At 46.0% G+C, this 23,153-nt stretch overlaps 1 protein-coding gene across 1 annotated transcript in view; it reads right to left on the bottom strand.

Moving 5' to 3' along the window:
* LOC139233607 (abl interactor 1-like) overlaps positions 1-23,153 on the bottom strand; it is a 69,403-nt gene that overhangs the window by 19,503 nt on the left and 26,747 nt on the right. The window contains exon 2 of the mRNA XM_070864010.1: positions 21,622-21,789. Within this exon, the coding sequence (XP_070720111.1) occupies positions 21,622-21,789 (168 nt within the window). The remainder of the gene's footprint in view (positions 1-21,621; positions 21,790-23,153) is intronic.

The raw sequence follows: 23,153 nt of genomic DNA, 5'->3' as shown, positions 1-23,153 counted from the left end.
TAAAATCGCACATGATTATTGCCGTTCCTTTATTATAAGCCTCCATTACTTCTTGATTTATACTCCATCCAATAGTGAAGCTACTGTTCGGGGGCCTTTGGACAATGCCCATCAGCGACTTTTTCCCCTTATTATTCCTTATCTCCACCCAAATTGATTCAACATCTTGATCTTCTGAGCCAATATCGTTTCTCACTAACGCACTGATCTTATCCTTTATTAACAGTGCTAACCCACCTCCATTTCCTTTCTGTCTGTCCTTCCAAATTGTCAAATGCCCCTGAATATTTAGTTCCCAGTCCTAGTCACCTTACAACTATGTCTCTGTAATGGCTATCAGATCATACCCATTTGTATCTATTTGTGCTGTCAACTTGTCTATTTTGTTACACAAAAGAGAAAACTGGATAATAAAATGAACTCGAGTGGCAACAAGGTACAATGATTTACCACATGAAAGGATGTCCAAGCTTACTATCCCTGTGATATATTTAGTTTACCCTATGGCTAGAAAGCTACAGGTCTTAAGAATATAATAATAACCACCATAGCCATCAAAATATGAGTTAGGTTAACACCTTTTATCTTATTTTCTCCCCAAATTTTTCCCATCATCTTGTTTTTGTGAGTCAGCCATGGCTCAGTGGGTAGGACCCTTGCCTCTGAGTCAGAAGTCCCACTCCAGGGACTTGAGCACAAAGTCTAGTGTGGTACTGGTGGAATGTTCTCACTGTCTTTTGGATTAGACGTTTAACTGTTATGTCTGCTCTCTCAGGCAGGACCAAAAGATCCCATGACACTATTTCGAAGAAGATCAATGGAGTTATCTCTGGTGTCCTGGCCAATATTTATCCCTCAATCAACATCATTAAAAACAGATTATTTGATCATTATCACATTGCTATTTGTGGGAGCTTGCTGTGAGCAAATTGACTGCCGCATTTCCTACATTACAACAGTGACTACACATCAAAAGTACTTTATCGGTTATACAATGCTTTGGGATGTCCTGAGATCGGGAAAGGCGCTATATAAAGGCGCAAGTCTTTTTTTTTCTTTATAATCTAACTCAGCAGAGGTTGGGATCAAACTTGGAGCTTTCCTGGTTGTCACCAACCTCAAGGTTTATAGGGCTGTAGTAAAACCCGCTCTCCTGTATGGCTCACGAACATGGACCATGTACAGTAGATACCTCAAGTCGCTGGAGAAATACCACCAGCGATGCCTCCGCAAGATCCTACAAATCCCCTGGGAGGACAGACTAACGTTAGCGTCCTCGAGCAGGCCAACACCTCCAGTTTTGAAGCACTGACCACTCTTGTTCAGCTCCGTTGGGCAGGGCCACATAGTTCGCATGCCAGACACGAGACTACCAAAGCAAGCGCTCTACTCGGAACTCCTTTACGGAAAACGAGCCAAAGGTGGGCAGAGGAAACGTTACAAGGACAGCTTCAAAGCCTCCCTGATAGAGTGCAACATCCCCACTGACATCTGGAAGTCCCTGGCCAAAGACCACCCTAAGTGGAGGAAGTGCATCCGGGAGGGTGCTGAGCTCCTCGAGTCTCGTCGCCGAGAGCATGCAGAAATCAAGTGCAGGCAGCGGAAAGAGCGTGCGGCAAACCAGTCCCACCCACCCCCAATTCCGAGGGACTGCCTATGATGATGATGACAGCTCAGGTACTCACTGGATAAACTCTCTGAATCTTTGAGGATTGGAGGGGGAGGGATCTTGATGCATTTTAACTGTTGAAATTGTAGTCAATGTTATTATTTAGGCATCTGTTAAAATAGCTATCTGCCCCAATCTTCGCATGGTACAAGTATGCAAATACACGTCATATCTTTAATATACAGTATAAAGATTATTATTAACGGCTTTAAAAATGCAGCAGCTATGGAAGCTAGAAGACCTGATTTAAATTGAATATATGTTCTAAAGAGGTTGCCATGGTACCTAAGGTTTGTCAAAGGGGTCGATCTTGACTTTGTGCAATAGTGTAAAATGGGTGAAGTTAATGGAATTAAATATCGGGAGAGAAGTAAAATGGTCTGTCGACCTGCTATTGCCTATTTTACACATTCGCACAAAGTCGCGATCTACCCCACAGCAAAGTTGCCGCTAAGGTGCAGTCATCTGAAAGGTCCCATGCAGACCGCTCACCGGCTTTTACATTGCAAATAGTGTGCATGCGCAGAAATTTAAAGGGAACGCGCACAGGCCGCGGCGGAAGAAAGCGCAGCTTACAAGGAACATTGCCCCACAGTGTTTAACATTTTGCTCCACACTGCTGATGCTGTGTGAGCATCTTCATGTCATCTGTGAGCACCACAGTAATTCAGAAATCTTCGACAAAAAAAAACAGTGGAAATGATTACTGTGCAAATTAATTGATTTAATTGTTCCGTTGAAAGATTGTAAACCGGCACGTGGAACATTTCCACTTGACCATTAAGATCACCGTGAAACTGCTTCACGGGAATAAACCCGAGACGATTCACTCAGAACAACGCACATCGAGATTTAGGACTACTCTGCTGTTCTGTTAGTGACGGTTGTGCATGAGCAGATGAGTTGAGCTCACACAAGTAGATTTATGTTTTACTGTTAGAAATTGAGCTGGCTCAGCAAGTAATTCACTTGTTCAGCTTTTTGTGACAACCATCACTGCATAAAACATGAATGTCCCTGTCAGTAGTAAATAATTGTACAAACTACAAGATTGTAAAATAAATGAGCAACTGTATTAAAGGGGGAGTCTTCCTTTCAGAAACGTAATATTTTGTTTTTTCGGCCAATCACTGTTGAATTTTTTAAATTAATTTGTTTCAACAAAGACATCACTAGGAGAAGTGCGTTGAAGGAGATCCTGAGCCTGACCATATGAGGAAGCCAAAGTGACATACACGCTCGCCGTGATGCAATTGCTGGAGCATGCTGGGTAAATGGTTGCGTTAACACTACCAGTAATTTGAGTCCTACACACCCCTGACCGTATATACTCCTCTAAGCCAACGTCCCCAGGATACTACTATTGATACCACAGCCTCTCCAATAAAAAAATGACAAAAATCTAAAGAGGCAGGTTAAAAAAAATCTTGAAAGTTAATCATTGTTTTGTGTAACTTATTCATTTCAGTATTAAAAAAGGATATACTGATAGTGAATTTTTCCTTCAAGAATATGCCCCTTGTATGTATAGCAATGTATTAGGCAGTACCTCGTGTCGAGAATGACCCATTTCCACACCAAAAAAAGATGAGCTCACAGGCGTTTCAATGAGCTACATCTTGAAGGGTGGAAGATGCCTGTGCATAAATTCTTTAACGTGGAGTGGCCGTTGCACACCAACCACCACACGGGCTTGACAGAGTAAGGCCTTGGTCCAGTAGCAAGGGTTAACCGGGATGACTGGAGACCAAGCTCTGCTGCGCCGCTTCTGGGCAACTACCCCGCCGCTCCTCGACTCTGGCCCCCGAACTCTTGCCTCTCCTGAGCCATGCCCCCGCCAGTCCTGGGCCACGAACTCGCGCCTCTTCTGGGCCCCGAGCTCTCACCTCACCTCGGCCCCGACCTTTCCCCCTCTGCCATTCGCCACCTCTCCTCCTGGTGACATCAATCCAGTCGCCCTCCTCGAAGCCATCGCACTCCTAGACTAGCTCGCACTGCTCCCTACAGGGGCTGGCTCCTCCTTTTACCCCCGACCTGCCGCGATGGTGTTCCCTCGCAGATCGCTGGGGGGGTGTGAGACCCAGCGCGGCGCTCCCCAACCTGCGAGGGAACACCATCACAGCAGGTTGGGGATAAAAGGAGGAGCCAGCTCGAGACCCTTGTATGTACTGTATTAATAGCTCCAATTTATTTAAATTTATTGCACTTTTTGTACACAGCGAGTGGTTAGGATCTGGAATGCACTGCCTGAAAGGGTGGTGGAGACAGACTCATTCTGCTTTCAAAAGAGAGTTGGATAAGGACCTGAAAGAAAAAAATTTGCAGGGTTAAGGGGAAAAGGTGGGGGAGTGGGACTGACTGAGGCCAGGACGGGCTCGACTGGCCGAATGGCCTTATTCCATGCTGTAACCATTCTATGGGTCCTTGTTTTGGCTTTTCCTTAGAACGGCGCACCTCCAAGAGACACGCCTATTTCATAGAACAAAAAGTGCGCCTAATACCTACCTCCGTATTCTGCGATATTTTTCGGACCCGTTCCAGGTCGCCACATAGAAACATAGAAAATAGGTGCAGGAGTAGGCCATTTGGCCCTTCTAGCCTGCACCGCCATTCAATGAGTTCATGGCTGAACATTCAACTTCAGTACCCCATTCCTGCTTTCTCGCCATACCCCTTGATCCCCCTAGTAGTAAGGACCTCATCTAACTCCTTTTTGAATATATTTAGTGAATTGGCCTCAACAACTTTCTGTGGTAGAGAATTCCACAGGTTCACCACTCTCTGGGTGAAGAAGTTCCTCCGCATCTCGGTCCTAAATGGCTTACCCCTTATCCTTAGACTGTGACCTCTGGTTCTGGACTTCCCCAACATTGGGAACATTCTTCCTGCATCTAACCTGTCTAACCCCGTCAGAATTTTAAATGTTTCTATGAGGTCCCCTCTCATTCTTCTGAACTCCAGTGAATACAGGCCCAGTTGATCCAGTCTTTCTTGATAGGTCAGTCCCGCCATCCCGGGAATCAGTCTGGTGAACCTTCGCTGCACCCCCTCAATAGCAAGAATGTCCTTCCTCAGGTTAGGAGACCAAAACTGCACACAATACTCCAGGTGTGGCCTCACCAATGCCCTGTACAACTGTAGCAACACCTCCCTGCCCCTGTACTCAAATCCCCTTGCTATGAAGGCCAACATGCCATTTGCTTTCTTAACCGCCTGCTGCACCTGCATGCCAACCTTCAATGACTGATGTACCATGACACCCAGGTCTCTTTGCACCTCCCCTTTTCCTAATCTGTCACCATTCAGATAATAGTCTGTCTCTCTGTTTTTACCACCAAAGTGGATAACCTCACATTTATCCACATTATACTTCATCTGCCATGCATTTGCCCACTCACCTAACCTATCCAAGTTGCTCTGCAGCCTCACAGCATCCTCCTCGCAGCTCACACTGCCACCCAACTTAGTGTCATCTGCAAATTTGGAGATACTACATTTAATCCCCTCATCTAAATCATTAATGTACAGTGTAAACAGCTGGGGCCCCAGCACAGAACCTTGCGGTACCCCACTAGTCACTGCCTGCCATTCTGAAAAGTACCCATTTACTCCTACTCTTTGCTTCCTGTCTGACAACCAGTTCTCAATCCATGTCAGTACACTACCCCCAATCCCATGTGCTCTAACTTTGCACATCAATCTCTTGTGTGGGACCTTGTCGAACGCCTTCTGAAAGTCCAAATATACCACATCAACTGGTTCTCCCTTATCCACTCTACTGGAAACATCCTCAAAAAATTCCAGAAGATTTGTCAAGCATGATTTCCCTTTCACAAATCCATGCTGACTTGGACCTATCATGTCACCTCTTTCCAAATGCACTGCTATGACATCCTTAATAATTGATTCCATCATTTTACCCACTACCGATGTCAGGCTGACCGGTCTATAATTCCCTGTTTTCTCTCTCCCTCCTTTTTTAAGGAGCTGCTGAGGGCGGGGCCAAGGTGTTGCGCCAAGGTGTTGCGCCAAAGAACTGTCGGCAGAGGGGTAGGGCTAGCTGAAAGCATCACATTTAGTGCCGGCAGCCCTGCGCATGTGCGCTGGAGTGTGCGCGTATGCGCAGTGGGACACAAATTTTATTTCTTTTCCATCTTTCTCATCTTGGGAGAGCTATTTTGTATTCCTTCAAAGAGAAAAATTTGAGTCGCACTGGTGAGCTGCCACTGAAATCCATTAATGGTGATAAAATTATATTACATCCCTCTCATGATTTGTATCTTCAATTTTCCGGACATTTATAAACTTTTTAAACTCCCTACTCATGTCTCAGAAAATAATATAACCATACTAATTCACAGCAATTTCTGGCTGGCGCTCCCTCCCGGTGCTTTGTACATCTCCCCTATCCCCTGGCCAAATGGCCGAACTCGTCTCCGCAGCTCTGAGCCTGCTGCTGCCAGGCTGTTCTTATTGTGTTCCTAACACAGATGAGGCTGCTTCCAGGGAGGTTAAAGTAACAGTGACCTCAGTCTTTATTAAGACACTCTAGAGTGAGGAACAGGTCTTAGGGGCCGGCTTATATACAGTGCTCCCAAGGGATGCTGGGATCCCTTGGGACTTCAGTGGATGCGCTCCCTGGTGGCGGAACATGGGAGTGCATGCTTTACAGATACACAACATCACTCCCCCGCAAAATCAAAGTGAAAACTATTTACAAGGTGAAGCGGTTGGGAGCCTTTCTTTCCCTGGTGGACGGCCTCGGTACAAATGTCTGTTCTGGTGTGCTGGCTGTGCCCTCGCTGGGCTGGCATGTTGTTGGCCCTGCAGGGCTGCTGGGTGAGCCTGGCCTTGCTGGGCTGTTGGGCGTGATGTGTTCAATTTCCTGGTCCGGGGTGGTGTCGTTGATCCTTTGGGTGTGTGTTGTGGGCTTGAAAAAGGTGGTGTCTGCTGTGGGTTGTTCAGGGCAGTCTGTGAACCGCAGCCTCGTTTGGTCCAGGTGCTTTCTGTAAATTTGTCCATTGTCTAGTTTGACTACAAACTCCCTATTCCCTTCTTTAGCTATCACCGTGCCCGCGATCCACTTGGGACCATGTCCATAGTTTAGCACATACACAGGGTCATTCAGATCAATTTCTCGTGACACAGTGGCGTGACCAACATTTTGTTGGTGCCGCCTGCTCTCTACCTGATCATGCAGGTTGGAGTGAACCAGCGGGAGTCTGGTTTTCAGTGTCCTTTTCATGAGTAGCTCAGCCGGGAGCAACCCTGAGGGCGAGTGGGGTCTCGTGCGGTAGCTGAGCAGTACTCAGGACAGGCGGATTTGGAGTGAGCCTTCTGTGACTCGTTGAAGGCTCTGTTTGATTGTTTGTACTGCCCGCTCTGCCTGCCCATTGGAGGCTGGTTTAAACAGGGCCGAGGTGACATGTTTGATCCCATTGCGGGTCATGAATTCTTTAAATTCGGCACTGGTGAAACATGGCCCGTTGTCACTGACCAGTATGTCAGGCAGGCCGTGGGTGGCAAACATGGCCCTCAGGCTTTCAATGGTGGCGGTGGCGGTGCTTCCCGACATTATTTCACATTCAATCCATTTTGAAAAAGCATCCACCACCACCAGGAACATTTTACCGAGAAAGGGGCCCACATAGTCGACATGGATCCTCGACCATGGTCTGGAGGGCCAGGACCACAAACTTAGTGGTGCCTCTCTGCGCACGTTGCTCAACTGAGCACACACGCTGCATTGCCGTACACAGGACTCTAAGTCAGAGTCGATACCGGGCCACTACACGTGGGATCTGGCTATCGTTTTCATCATTACTATACCTGGGTGTGTGCTGTGGAGATCCGAGATGAACATCTCCCTGCCCTTTTTGGGTAGCACTACGCGGTTACCCCACAACAGGCAGTCTGCCTGAATGGATAGCTCGTCCTTTCGCCGCTGGAACGGCTTGATTAGTTCTTGTATTTCAACGGGGATGCTGGCCCAGCTCCCATGCAGTACACAGTTTTTTTTACTAGGGACAGCAGAAGATCTTGGCTGGTCCAAGTCCTAATCTGGCGGGCCGTGACAGGTGATTTATCATTTTCAAACGCTTCCATGACCATCAACAAGTCTGCGGGCTGTTCCACCATCAACAAGTTTGCAGGCTGTGCCATTTCCACCCCCGTGGTGGGCAATGGTAAACCACTGAGAGCATCCGCGCAGTTCTCGGTGCCTGGCCTGTGGCGGATGGTATAGTAATACGCTGATAGCGCAAGTGCCCACCTTTGTATGCGGGCTGAGGCATTAGTATTTATCACCTTGTTTTCAGCGAACAGGGATATGAAGGGCCTGTGATCGGTTTCCAGCTCAAATTTGAGGCCAAACAGGTACTGTTGCATTTTCTTTACCCCGAACACACACGCTAATGCCTCTTTCTCAATCATGCTGTAGGCCCTCTCGGCCTTAGACAAGCTCCTGGAAGCGACAGGTTGCAACTTCCCCGCAATGTTAGCTTGTTGTAATACACACCCGACTCCGTACGACGACGCATCATATGCTAGCACATGTCTTTTACACGGGTTATACAATATAAGCAGCTTGTTGGAGCATAAATGTTTCTGGCTTTCTCAAAAGCAATTACTTATTTTTTTCCCCATACCCAGTTCTCACCTTTATGCAAAAACACATGTAGGGACTCTAAGAGGGTGCTTAACCCCCGTTGGAAGTTACCAAAATAGTTGAGGAGTCCCAGGAATGACCGCAGCTCTGTGATGTTCTGTGGCCTGGGTCTGTTCCTGATAGCCTGTCTTGGTGTCTGTGGGCCGAATGCCATCCGCCGCGATCTTTCTCCCCAAAAACTCCACTTCTGTTGCCATGAAGACGCATTTCGACCTCTTCAGCCTACACGATCCAGTCGCTAGAGGACCTCCTCCATGTTTTGTAGGTGCTTGACGGTGTCCCGACCCATGACTAATATGTCGTCCTGAAAAACCACCATGCGTGGTACCGACTTGAGTAGGCTCTCCATGATTGTCTGAAAGATCGCTGCAGCCGACTGAATTCCAAACGGGCATCTGTTGTTGATGAACAGTCCCTTGTGTGTGTTGATGCAGGTGAGGCCCTTCGAAGACTCCTCCAGCTCCTATGTCATGTAGGCCGAAGACAGGTCTTGCTTGGTGAATGTCTTGCCTCCTGCCAGCGTCGCAAATAGGTCATCTCCCTTAGGTAGCGGGTATTGGTCCTGTAGCGAGAAACGATTAATAGTTACTTTATAATCGCCACAAATCCTGACTGTGCCATCACTTTTGAGTACTGGAAAAATCGGGCTGGCCCACTCGCTGAATTCCACTGGGGAGATGATGCCCTCGCATTGCAACCTGTCCAGCTCAATTTCCACTCTCTCCCCCATCATGTGAGGTACCGCTCACACCTTGTGGTGAATGGGTCGTGTCTCTGGGACCAAGTGGATCCGCATCTTCGCCCCGGAAAAGTTTCCAATGCCTGGCTCAAAAAAGGAAGGAAATTTGTTAAGAACCTAGGTACATGAGGCCTCATCGACATGTGATAGCTCTCGGATGTCATCCCAGTTCCAGCGGATTTTGCCCAGCCATGTCCTTCCAAGCAGTGTGGGGCCATCGCCTGGGACAATCCAGAGTGGCAGTTCATGCACCATGCCCTCGTAGGTGACCTTGACCATGGCGCTGCCCAGGACAGTGATGAGCTCTTTGGTGTACGTTCTCCGTTTTGTGTGGATGGGGCTCAGGGCTGGTTTGAGTGCCTTGTTGCACCACAGTATCTCAAACATCTTTTTACTCATGATGGATTGGCTAGTGCCAGCGTCCAGTTCAATGGCTATGGGTAAGCCATTCAATTTTACGTTTCGCATTATAGGTGGACATTTCGTTGAAAATGTGTGCACCCCATGTACTTCAGTATCTTCCTCCCCTCTCTGAGGCTCAAAATTGCTTTGATCCACCATGGACCGATCTTCCTCTGCCACGTGGTGGTTAGCAGGTTTTGCAGAGCTTGCAGCTCATCTGCAAGCTCGTTGGAGGTGTCCCATTGTTCCACAGCTCTTGCAAACATACCCTTTGAAGCGGCATGAGTAGGCTGAATGGAAGCCTCCAAAACGCCAATAAGGTGTGAATTGCCTTGCGGTCATCCTTTGTTGCAGATTCTGAGTCATCTGGGTCACCTGAGGCCTGCTGGCAGTTGCAGATTCGTGATTTCTGCCCTGTACATTTCTGCTCACAAACACAGTTCCAGTTAATTTATGAACATTGCTAGCACTTGTGTGCTGAGAGATTTGTTTGGTGTTATCAGTGCTATCGCAATGGCCTTACTGAGGCTCGGTGTCTCTACAGTCAAAAGTTTTCGTAGGATGGTCTCGTGGCCAATGTCCAGAACAAAAAAGTCTCTGAGCATCTGCTCCAGGTCGCCATCAAACTCGCATTGTCCTGCAAGTCGCCTTAGCTCAGCGACGTAGCTCGCCACTTCCTGACCTTCAGATAGCTGACACGAGTAGAACTGATACCTCGCCATCAGCACGCTCTCCCTCGGGTTAAGATGCTCCCGAACCAGTGTACACAGCTCCTCATATGACTTATCTGTGGGTTTCATCGGAGCCAGAAGATTCTTCATGAGGCTGTAGGTCGGTGCCCCATTGACCGTTAGGAGGACCGCTCTCTTTTTTACAGTGCTTCCTTCTCCGTCCAGCTTGTTGGCTACAAAGTACTGGTCCAGCCATTTGACATAGGCTTCCTAGTCATCACCCTCTGAGAACATCTCCAGGATGCCCATAGTTTGCTGCATCTTTGCGTTGGATTCATATACTCGTCGCCAGTTGTTGTGTTCCAAACACAGATGAGATTGCACGCAGGGAGGTTAAAGTAACAGTGACCTCAGTCTTTATTAAGACACTCCAGAGTGAGTAACAGGCCTTAGGGGCTGGCTTATATACAGTGCTCCCAAGGGATGCTGGGATCCCTTGGGACTTCAGGGGATGCGCTCCCTGGTGGCGGAACATGGGAGTGCATGCTTTACAGATACACAACAGTTCTGACCTCGCTCTCGCCTCACGCCGCCCCTATCCCCGGGCGAACGGCCGAACTCATCTCCGCAGCTCGGAGCCAGCTGCTGCCGGGCTGTACTGACCGTCGCTCTCGCCTCACGTCGCCCCTATCCCCTCGCCGAGCGGCCGACATCTCACAGCTCGGTGCCTGCTGCTGCTGCTTCAGACAGGTGGGAAAATTTTATTTATTTTTTATTTGATTTATTTATCAATAATTATTGATGATGGCTCTTTATTTGAAGAAGTGAAGTATTAAATGCTTGTAAAATTCCCTAACTTCACTCTAACTTCCCTTACTCCATCCCCCCCATCTCTCATTCCCTGCGCCTAATTTATAAAGTATAGGCAAGGTTTTTCTGAGCGTACAAAAATCTACACTTACTCCATTCTAAGTTAGTTTGGAGTAAGTTTTCGCAGCCTAAACTTGCAAAACAGGCGTAAGTGGCTGGACACACCCACTTTTGTAAAAAAAAATGTTCGAAAATGAAACTATTCTAACTCACTAGAATTGGAGCAAACTAAATGCCAAGAATTGCAATTTCTAAGATGCTCCATTCTAAACTAGTTGCTCCAAAAAAATAGGAGCAACTCGAGCTGAAACTTGAGCCCAATGATTCTGATACATTAGTGTCACAGTCCTGTACACCACATAGCACATGTTACATTGTATGTAAAGGAAATAGTTGATCTCGTTGAGGTGAGGTTTCTGATGTTGTCTTGTGTGAAAGAAATGAAACAAGTAGATATGACATCCCGCTCTCAGTCACTGAAGAGCAATTGTCATTTTAGTCGGATCTATACTCCATTTACCCCACGGCAATACGGCCCCTGATGCCACCTTCAGCAGCACTATTGTAAATAAGGCTGAATTTCTGCTTCTGGAGATGGCGAGACCAACTTGACAAAATGGCTTTCACCAGAGCAACATCGTAAACAGCCATCATTTATTCTGACCATGGGCTTAACCTTGTGGGAACCTCCTGTACTATGTGGGAAATCAGGGATGCTTCCGGTGTCCCTGATGGCTACGTGTGCGGGAAGTGTATCCGGCTCCAGCTCCTGACGGACCGCGTTGCGGAATTGGAGCTGCGGGTGGATTCACTCTGGAGCATCCACGATGCTGAGAATGACGTGAACCGCACGTTTAGCGAGTTGGTCTTACCGCAGGTGAAGGGTACACAGCCAGACAGGGAATGGAAGACCAACAGAAAGAGCAGTGCAAGGAAGGTAGTGCAGGGGTCCCCTGCGGTCATCCCCCTGCAAAACAGACACACTGCTTTGGGTACTGTTGAGGGGGATGACTCATCAGGGGAGAGCAGCAGCAGCCAGGTTCATGGCGAGCCGTGGCGGGCTCTGTTGCACAGATGGGCAGGAAAAAGAGTGGGAGAGCAATAGTGATAGGGGATTCAATTATAAGCGGAATAGATAGGCATTTCTGTGGCCGCAACCGAGACTCCAGGATGGTATGTTGCCTCCCTGGTGCAAGGGTCAAGGATGTCTCAGAGCGGGTGCAGGATATTCTGAAAAGGGAGGGCGAACAGCCAGTTGTCGTGGTGCATATAGGTACCAACGATATAGGTAAAAAACGGAATGAGGTCCTACGAGACGAATTTAAGGAGCTAGGAGCTAAATTAAAACGTAGGACCTCAAAAGTAGTAATCTCGGGATTGCTACCAGTGCCACGTGCTAGTCAGAGTAGGAATCACAGGATAGCTCAGATGAATACGTGGCTTGAGCAGTGGTGCAGCAGGGAGGGATTCAAATTCCTGGGGCATTGGAACCAGTTCTGGGGGAGGTGGGACCAGTATAAACTGGATGGTCTGTACCTAGGCAGGACCGGAACCAATGTCCTAGGGGGAGTGTTTGCTAGTGCTGTTGGGGAGGAGTTAAACTAATATGGCAGGGGGATGGGAACCAATGCAGGGAGACAGAGGGAAACAAAGTGGAGACAGAAGCAAAAGACAGAAAGGAGATGAGTAAAAGTGGAGGGCAGAGAATCCCAAGGCAAAAAACAAAAAGGGCCACTGTACAGCAAAATTCTAAAGGGTCAAAGTGTAATGAAAAGGCAAGCCTGAAAGCTCTGTGCCTCAATGCGAGGAGTATTCGGAACCCAGGAGAGGACTCTGAGCTAGTTAGAGTGGGTGAGAGCTCAGATGAACAGGACCCCAAGAAAGAATGCAAAAGGCAGGAGGCAACAGAGCAGAGTAGCACTGGGGTAAGGGTAAACCACAAGGTGATAGGAAGGGACAATATGTATGAATATAAAGGGGCTGCAGGAGGGGTCAAAACTAAAAATCATGGTTTAAAAACTAGTATTAAAACACTCTACCTAAACGCACGCAGCATTCGAAATAAAGTAAATGAGTTGACGGCACAAATCATTATAAATGGGTATGATTTGGTGGCCATTACAGAAATGTGGTTGCAGGGTGGCCAAGACTGGGAATTAAACATACAGGGGTATCTGACAATTCGGAAAGATAGACAAGAAGGGAAAGGAAGTGGGGTAGCTCTGTTAATAAAGGATGATATCAGGGCAGCTGTGAGAGATGATATTGGCTCTAATGAACAAAATGTTGAATCATTGTGGGTGGAGATTAGAGATAGTAAGGGGAAAAAGTCACTGGTGGGCGTAGTTTATAGGCCCCCAAATAATAACTTCACAGTAGGGCGGACAATAATCAAGGGAATAATGGAGGCATGTGAAAAAGGAACGGCAGTAATCATGGGGGATTTTAACCTACATATCGATTGGTCAAATCAAATCGCACGGGGTAGCCTGGAGGAGGAATTCATAGAATGCATTCAGGATTGTTTCTTAGAACAGTATGTTACAGAACCTACAAGGGAACAAGCTATCTTAGATCTGGTCCTGTGTAATGAGTCAGGAATAATCAACGATCTCCTAGTAAAAGATCCTCTCGGAATGAGTGATCACAGTATGGTTGAATTTGTAATACAAATTGAGGGTGAGGAAGTAGTGTCTCAAACGAGTGTACTACACTTAAACAAAGAGGACTGCAGTGGGATGAGGCAGAGTTGGCTAGAGTAGACTGGGAACACAGACTAAACGGTGGCACAATTGAGGAACAGTGGAGGACTTTTAAGGAGCTCTTTCACAGTGCTCAACAAAAATATATTCCAGTGAAAAAGAAGGGTGGGAAGAGAAGGGATAACCAGCCGTGGATAACCAAGGAAATAAGAGAGAGTATCAAATTAAGAATCAATGCGTATAAGGTGGCCAAGGTTAGTGGGAAACTAGAAGATTGGGAAAATTTTAAATGACAGCAAAGAATGACTAAGAAAGCAATAAAGAAAGGAAAGATAGATTACGAAAGTAAACTTGCGCAAAACATAAAAACAGATAGTAAAAGCTTTTACCGATATATAAAACGGAAGAGAGTGACTAAAGTAAATGTTGGTCCCTTAGAAGATGAGAAGGGGGATTTAATAATGGGAAATGTGGAAATGGCTGAGACCTTAAACAATTATTTTGCTTCGGTCTTCACAGTGGAAGACACAAAAACCATGCCAAAAATTGCTGGTCACGGGAATGTGGGAAGGGAGGACCTTGAGACAATCACTATCACTAGGGGGGTAGTGCTGGACAGGCTAATGGGACTCAAGGTAGACAAGTCCCCTGGTCCTGATGAAATGCATCCCAGGGTGTTAAAAGAGATGGCGGAAGTTATAGCAGATGCATTCATTATAATCTACCAAAATTCTCTGGACTCCGGGGAGGTACCAGCGGATTGGAAAGCAGTTAATGTAATGCCTCTGTTTAAAAAAGGGGGCAGACAAAAGGCAGGTCGCTATAGGCTGGTTAGTTTAACATCTGTAGTGGGGAAAATGCTTGAAGCTATCATTAAGGAAGAAATAGCGAGACATCTAGATAGGAATAGTGCAATCAAGCAGACACAACATGGATTCATGAAGGGGAAATCATGTTTAACTAATTTACTGGAATTCTTTGAGGGTATAACGAGCATGGTGGATGGAGGTATACCGATGGATGTGGTGTATTTAGATTTCCAAAAGGCATTCGATAAGGTGCCACACAAAAGGTTACTGCAGAAGATAAAGGTACGCGGAATCAGAGGAAATGTATTAGCATGGAGAGAATTGGCTGGCTAACAGAAAACAGAGAGTCGGGATAAATGGGTCCTTTTCGGATTGGAAATCGGTGGTTAGTGGTGTGTCACAGGGATCGGTGCTGAGACCACAACTGTTTACAATATACATAGATGACCTGGAAGAGGGGACAGAGTGTAGTGTAACAAAATTTGCAGATGACACAAAGATTAGTGGGAAAGCGGGTTGTGTAGAGGACACAGAGAGGCTGCAAAGAGATTTAGATAGGTTAAGCGAATGGGCTAAGGTTTGGCAGATGGAATACAATGTCGGAAAATGTGAGGTCATCCACCTTGGAAAAACAAACAGTAAAAGGGAATATTATTTGAATGGGGAGAAATTACAACATGCTGAGGTGTAGAGGGACCTGGGGGTCCTTGTGCATGAATCCCAAAAAGTTAGTTTGCAGGTGCAGCAGGTAATCAGGAAGGCGAATGGAATGTTGGCTTTCATTGCGAGAGGGATGGCGTACAAAAGCCAGGGAGGTCCTGCTGCAACTGTACAGGGTATTGGTGAGGCCGCACCTGGAGTACTGCGTGCAGTTTTGGTCACCTTACTTAAGGAAGGATATACTAGCTTTGGAGGGGGCACAGAGACAATTCACTCGGCTGATTCCGGAGATGAGGGGGTTACCTTATGATGATAGATTGAGTAGACTGGGTCTTTACTCGTTGGATTTCAGAAGGATGAGGGGTGATCTTATAGAAACATTTAAAATAATAAAAGGGATAGACAAGATAGAGGCAGAGAGTGTTTCCACTGGTCGGGGAGACTAGAACTAGGGGGCACAGCCTCAAAATACGGGGGAGCCAATTTAAAACCGAGTTGAGAAGGAATTTCTTCTCCCAGAGGGTTGCGAATCTGTGGAATTCACTGCCCAAGGAAGCAGTTGAGGCTAGCTCATTGAATGTGTTCAAGTCACAGATAGGTAGATTTTTAACCAATAAGGGAATTAAGGGTTATGGGGAGCGGGCGGGTAAGTGGAGCTGAGTCCACGGCCAGATCAGCCATGATCTTGTTGAATGGCGGAGCAGGCTCGAGGGGCTAGATGGCCTACTCCTGTTCCTAATTCTTATGTTCTTATGTTCTTGTGTGCAGCTCTCTCTCCTTTTTGGCCTGCATGGACCATCTCAGCCATGAGAAACAGGAATTTAAAGCTAAGAATTGCAACCTTATAGCACCCCCCAACACATACACACACACAAGTTTGTTTTACTGCTAATGCTGTGAATTCACTCTGGAATGTAAACGGAGCCGATTGCACAGTGCAGAGGGCCCAGCACATTGCAGAACCATTTCTACTTGCAGTTCCTGGAATGTATTCATGATATTGCTGATTTTTTTTTTAACTTTAAATGCCAGAAACCTGAAATAAAACAAGAAACTGTTCGAAATATTCAGCATCTGAAAGAGGAAATACAAATTCAAGTATCTACGCCCAAAACATTAACCCTTTCTCATCCAGTCGCTGATGAGCTTGCTTTGTATTTCCAGTATTTTATGCTTTTATAAAATACAACAGTGATGTGACTTACACATTGTTCCAAAAGCACACTAGGGGCAGATATTTGCTAGCGCTTTTCTATTAACATACAAAAGACTTCAGATGGAGATTAACTATTACTTATAAGCTTTTCTCTTGCACATAAATGGGATTTTTTTTTTCCCCTGGGCAAGTTGTGTGTAAGTAGAATGAGCAACGTAGAGATAAACAGTGGAAATCAGGGTGTTTCGCATTTCTCAAACTGGCACATAAGTGGATTTTCACTCTGCATTCACAGCAGCCAGAACCAGTGTCACATTTCAGCTTTTCACTGAAGACATTGAGCTGGGAAAGAGATTAAATGCTTTGTCCTAACTAAGCTATGTCTACTTGGAAGGAACCATGAGGGTGGTGTACACAAGCTGTTACACTCCAGCAGTGATTCTTGCGCCATGAACTTTATTAACATCAATTCCCTTTGTGATGCCCATGAATGAGTTCTGGACCTTTTGCTTAATTACAGCACGGTACTCTCTTAACTGTTTGAGGGCTACTGCAGGAATCTTGCATTAAATTGTTTTTTGACTTTCAGAGCAGGGCATAATACCCACTGTCACTGAAAATGAGATCAGTTAATCATATTTCTCTCCATTATTCTTTTGGTCTCAAGTATATTTTCACGGTGGAAATGGACTACTAGCTAAATAAAAGTGTTATCTTACTAGGTTTTCATGAATTGGGATTTCAGAAATGTCTGAATTTTTAGCTTGCCCATTATTGAAATAGTTGGCATATCACAGATACTGTCAAAGGATAGGCAACAACAAAAGCTTGCATTTATTTAGTGAAAACATCCCAAGGAGCTTCACATAGGTGGAAACAAATGACAAGTAGGGAGTTGGATGGGTGGGTAAGGAGGTGAATGAAAATCGGGAGAGATGTGTAATGGGCGACTGATCCAATATCCAGTTTACTCTATTGCCCAAAGTTAAAATTGCCTGCCACTGAGTTTAGAGGTACTGAAATCATGGTTAAGGGATCTGGCAGCAACGAGAGTGAGCTAGAAGAAGAAAGAGGTAGGAATAGAGGTGGCAAGGTTGCAGAGATTTTGGCAAGCACTGAATAAGCTGGATTCAGATCTTCTTGATGTTCGATTGAAAAGAATTCTGGCTTGGTGTTGGGCAAGGAGTCTGAAAACACAGAGGTGGCCATGGTGTTAAGGGAAGTAGTGGAGAGGCAGAGCTAGTTGTTCTCAGCATATATTTGGAATCAGCACCATACCCTCTGACGATGTGGCTGAGGGGTAACACAAATAAGGAAAAGGCCAAGTTTGGGGTTTTGCTAGAAGTGAGGGTCCTAATTCACAGCAGCCAGCACAGCAGCTTAACATGTCAGCACAGAAAGGTTGCTTCACAGCAAAGCTGAACTCCCAAAGAAGTAAATAGATGTGTCCTTGGTTGCTTTGATTGTTCGATGATATATACAGGATATCCTGATAATACACAATATATTAACTTTTAGTAAAACTGCTTAATACAGTAATAGAAAGCCACACGAGTAACCTTGCGAAGCAACATGGTGGCGCAATAATTATAAAAGGAAATGAGCATCAAAACTCAAAACAGAAAACTCAAAGCAAAAAACAAACATAACATAACATATAGAAAGATAAACGATAGTGAACAGTATATCAGAGGTGACAACTCACTCCCAGCAACCTAGTATTCGGCAGTTTTAATTTTGCATAGTGTGTTTTGTATTGGCTTATTTATACTCCACAGATCCTTTTCATGAAGCACAAGTTAGATTGCCATGACCTTGTCAGAAATTCTATCTGAAGTTAAACAAAGTTGCCACTGAAATGAAACAGAAATAGTGACTCATGAGTCCAATGTACATCTGGCATTGCAACAAATATGAATGAAGCTGCATCAAAAACTGTATTTCAGGGAAAAAAAATCCAGCCGCTTCCAGTTTTTATATTGGTGCCAAAAAAGACATCTAAAGAAGGTTATTGTCCCTAGTTTCCAGAAATGCCCACCTGGTAGAAACTGAAATGTACATACCTTTTTGGGACACATTAACATAAACTCACACTGACTCCATAAATTCAAGTTTTTCTCATCTTTTGTCTGCCCGAAACCTTTCGGCAGCCTGAGATAATCTCTGTGTCAGCTGTGGCTCAGTGAGTAGCACTCTGGGTCAGAAGTTTGTGGATTCAAGTCCCACTGCAGGGATTTGAGCACAAAAATCTAGGCTGACACTCCAGGGCAGTATTGAGGGAGTGCTGCACTGTCGGAGGTGCCCATCTTTCAGATGAGACGTTAAACCAACGCCCCTCTGTATTCTCAAGTGGACGTAATAAATCCCACGGCACTATTTTGAAGAAGAGCAGGGGAGATATTCCCGAGTGTCCTGGCCATATTTATCCCTCAATCAACATCACTAAAACAGATTATCTGGTCATTGTCACATTGCTGTTTGTGGGAGCTTGCTGTGCGCAAATTGGCTGCCGCGTTTCCTACATTACAACAAGTGACTACACTCCAAAAGTAGTTCATTGGTTGTAAAGATTTTTGAGATGTCCAGTAGTCATGAAAGGCGTTACATAAATCCAATTATTTCTTTCTTTTCTATATATCACCCAGTGCTGATTAGCATATCACCCTCTCGCTTCCCCCATTTTGATTATGCCTATGAAAGGGCCTGCCCATCTTCCATCTCCGTTCTGATGAAAGATATCTACCTGAAACATTAACTTTTCTTTCCCCTTTTCAGAGACTGAAGGGCCTGCTGTGCATTTATGTGCTTTGTGATTGTATTTCAGATTTCCAGTTTTGTTCTTTTTATGTCTGTTCAACCCTGTTTCCTGAAGGTGCAGGTTTGAAACCCTTTGAGGCATCAGCATGTTCAATTGTAATCCGTTTATGGAGGATTCACAGAACAGGAGTTAATACAATGGCCACTGTAGAGAAAACACAACTGTTATCCCCTGCAGCCTCAGAATCACACTGCTAGTTCTTTAAGATACTGTGGGGACTCACTTCCCCAACATTGCCATGAAGTACCAGTTGTTTTATTCACTTGAGCTTGAAAACACTCCTCTCTCTTTTGTCAACGAATGGCTTGCTAAAGATTATTGATACTTAAAATAGGACATGGGATTATCTACAAGTGGCCCTCAATTCCAGCAATGTCATAATATTTTTCTGGCTAACAATTAATGCAGCAACGTTACTATGACAATTATCTGCGTTATTTGAATTCCTTGAATGGAATTAATTCAGTGTATGAAGTTCCCACTGATCTAGAAATGCTTTGGGACCACAATCGGGTATCCGCTGTGAGGTGGGACTTCCTGTGTCCGGCGCAGAAATCCAGCCTCGCCAGCGACATTGGGGTTACGCAGAGCGCCGCGTAGCGCTGGAGTAAGCACAGGCCCCTCCCCTTCCGTTAAAGGGGAGGGCATGCTGCCAACTCTGCATCGGGGAGAAGGGGCCACCACTTCACCACCGGGGAGCAGGCTGCCGTGGGAGCAGCCCAGCACAGAAGCGGAGTGTCTGGCTGCAACATCGCGGCACAGACCCCGCAAATTGGACAAGGCAAGATTGCGACCGGTAAGTCGGTACACATCGCACCTCTCCTTTAATTTTCGCCCCGTGAGCCGGAGTGAGACCCAGTTCGCAACTCGCGAAGCTGGCACAGACATCACCCATGGCGACTTCACGGGATGTTACCGAATGTTCGCTCCGGGGTGAAAACGGGTCACTGTGCACAGTGATGACATCATCACCGGGGCAGCTGGCTGGAGCTACCATCAGGAGCGGGGCACTACCGGTTTGCGCCTCCACTAACTCCCACACCCTGGGCAAGAATTCATTTGCACCCCGTTAACGCCCCCGGGGGTGCTAGCGGGAGGTGCGAACGACACGAAATTCTCCCCCTTTGTCTTTTCCTTTATTCTGCCGAAAGTCTATTTGGTTGCACTGTATAATTTGGTATGTGATAACAGGTCCAAAATGGGTGCTGTGCTAATAAGACACACCTGTTTGACAGTCTGGATATTGCACACAATTTTGGTCCTAATTGCTGATTACCATAATTTGAACTTGCCTGGCGGTGCTAAAACAGACACCTGCAGGTTTAGCAATCACGTGCTGATTAGACGCAATTTTCACGGAGCAGTAAATGAGGGCTCCACTCACCCGCTTTCACTGAAGGTGCGGAATGTGCCAGCTGACACACAGCGGGTTACAGGATGGCTCGGGGACTGAGGGAGAGAGGGCGCGCAGGTTCTCAGACGCGGCACTGGAGGTCCTGGTGGAGGAGGTCCAGAGGAGGAGGGATGTCCTGTACCTGCATGGGAAAAGAATCCACCTTGCTCTTCGCTTCCACAAGTCCCTTGCTCCTGCAGCAGCTGGTGCTGCTCTGCCTGGCCTCAAGTGCTCCTTCCAGTTTTTCCTGCAAATCAAGGGGGACCCCTAGCAAGATGCCCATGACCAAGCCCTCCCTTTCTCCTGGTGACTCCTATACCATGTCCAATCAGATACAATAGCAAAGCACTTACTCTTTTTAGGTGGTCTTCAGAGAATTTCTGAAATAAATGTTGATAGAGTGTTGGTGAACTCTTGACACAGTGTCCAGAAAGTCCCCTGGTGTGTCTCAAAAGTTCAAACCTCCAGCAGCAAGTGAACAGTAAAAAGTGATAAACCTTTAAGTAGCTCTCAAAATCCTCTGCAACGACTTGTTTGCTCCCAATCAGCTGGTCGCTATCCACCAAAATGCCATGCATCTTTAATGAGCACCACAGTCAATTTAATTGGCAATCAGCCCCTCAAAAATCCTCGCAGCGGCCATTCCTAGTGCAAGCTTCAACTCCTTTACCAAGATGACATCTTGCGCTAAACGTGGGCTAAACCAGTGTTCAGGTTAAGACCCCATCTTGGCCACCTCGGAGCCTCAAGGAGGGAAAAGTAAGTATCCGGGGAAATCGCCCCCCCCCCCCCCCCCAATGTTTGTTTGAGCAGCTGCCAGGAATGCCTAAATATCGTCCGACCCAAGATGGCACCGGTGTTCAGGCACACAATACAGCCTCATGAAATTGATATTTATGCCCACAGTTTTGCACCCAAACAAAACAGGCACAATGGGTTCTAGTTTCGCCCCCTCCCCTCCTCCCCTCCCTTATTTCCATAAAAGCTCCTGAAATTTGAAATCTTGAGCAACGAAGAAAAAAATAACTGAAAAGGAATAGCAATTGAATGAAGATTTATTGTCACCTGAGATATGTAGTTGATAGAAGACTCCATTTTAGAGAGCTCATTAGCCTGCAGATCCAGCAGTTTGAGCACTTTCCCAGCCAAAGTGCTGATTTGATAAGCCACACTCTCGAGAGATTGGGTGATATAGGCCTTGGTCTCCTGAAGAGCTTTTGTCTTGTCTTCAGCCTGTAATGGAAATAAATTCTTTTAGGGGATCGCCCATAAAGTTGAGTTAGGGACAGCTTTTATGAATGGTGTGTAGTGTTCTCTCCAGACACTGAGAAGTGCGGATGCAGGGTCATGTCTTGTAGTCCACCATCTTTGTAAAAATCCGTTGCTACGGGAATCATTGAAAACAAGTATCATTTGTTCAATTGTGAGAATATTTAAAATTAACAGAAATCATCAAATTCAGTTGTTGCAGTGCATACTAATGAACTCGTCGAGCAGGACATTTTGAAAATATGACTTCACATTTTGCACTTAATTACTTCATATGTGTCAGAAAAGTGGATTATTACTTTTTCACAAGTGGGGCAGCTGTTATAACTCCCTTTTACTGTTCACCTGAATGTATTATATTTATAATGTTGTTTTAAAATGATTGGAACAATTTCCCATGATTTGGACACTGGGTATGCTTATTCCCTGGATGCAAAACATAAGAAATCAGAGTTGAAAGCTATAACGACAGGCCTCTGCCCTCTTATTTCAGATGCTTCCTCCAAGGAGGGAAAAGTAATTGAAATAATTGAAATAAGGGCTTTTCCATCCAGCCAACCCCATTTTATTCTTTGCTTTTTGGTAGGGCACCCAGTTTGAGGGTTTCTCAGAGGAAGAACTTCGGACCTACAGCCATCCCTTCTCCAATTGGAGGATCAGAAAGAGGCAGGCAAGTACTGGGCAGGATCCAAAGTAAAGTCCCTTTTCTTCTTACAGGGACATTGGGCCTGCAGCAAAGATGGACTTTCATTCCCCAGTTTTTGTTACACAACACGCTATAACTTCTACCCTATCCCCATCTCCTCTCTAGCCAGATTCGTGTCTTCCATGAGACCTCCTTGCTATACCTTTGTCCCTCTTTTCAACTGATCTCCTGGCCATCTTCTCATCAAATGCTCACTAACAACATCAGCTGCTTCCTCTAAATTGCCATTACCACCTAACTCCATACTGTTATGTATGTAAACATTACCAATGTATAAGACTTGCCACCAGGGGGCGCACCTGTGGGAGACCCAAGAGTCACCTGCACACCCTGGGCAAGCAGGTATAAAAGGCAGTCTACCATGCTGCTTCCTCACTCTGGAGTTACATTAAAGAAACCAAGGTCACAACAGTTGGAGCTTACAATATACAGTCTTGTGGAGTTATTCTGAACATAACAATTGGTGACGGGATTAGACAGGTTAGAGGCAGGAAGAATGTTCCCATTGCTGGAGAGTTCCAGAACCAGGGGTCACAGTCTAAGAATAAGGGGTAGACCATTTAGGACTGAGATGAAGAGAAACTTCTTCACTCAGAGAGTGGTTAACCTGTGGCGTTCTCTA

Source organism: Pristiophorus japonicus, chromosome 21 (genome assembly GCF_044704955.1).
Source record: "Pristiophorus japonicus isolate sPriJap1 chromosome 21, sPriJap1.hap1, whole genome shotgun sequence".
In the NCBI taxonomy this organism is placed as follows: domain Eukaryota; kingdom Metazoa; phylum Chordata; class Chondrichthyes; family Pristiophoridae; genus Pristiophorus; species Pristiophorus japonicus.
Note: the sequence above shows the minus strand (reverse complement) of the source record. Positions and strands in the feature narration are given on the sequence as shown.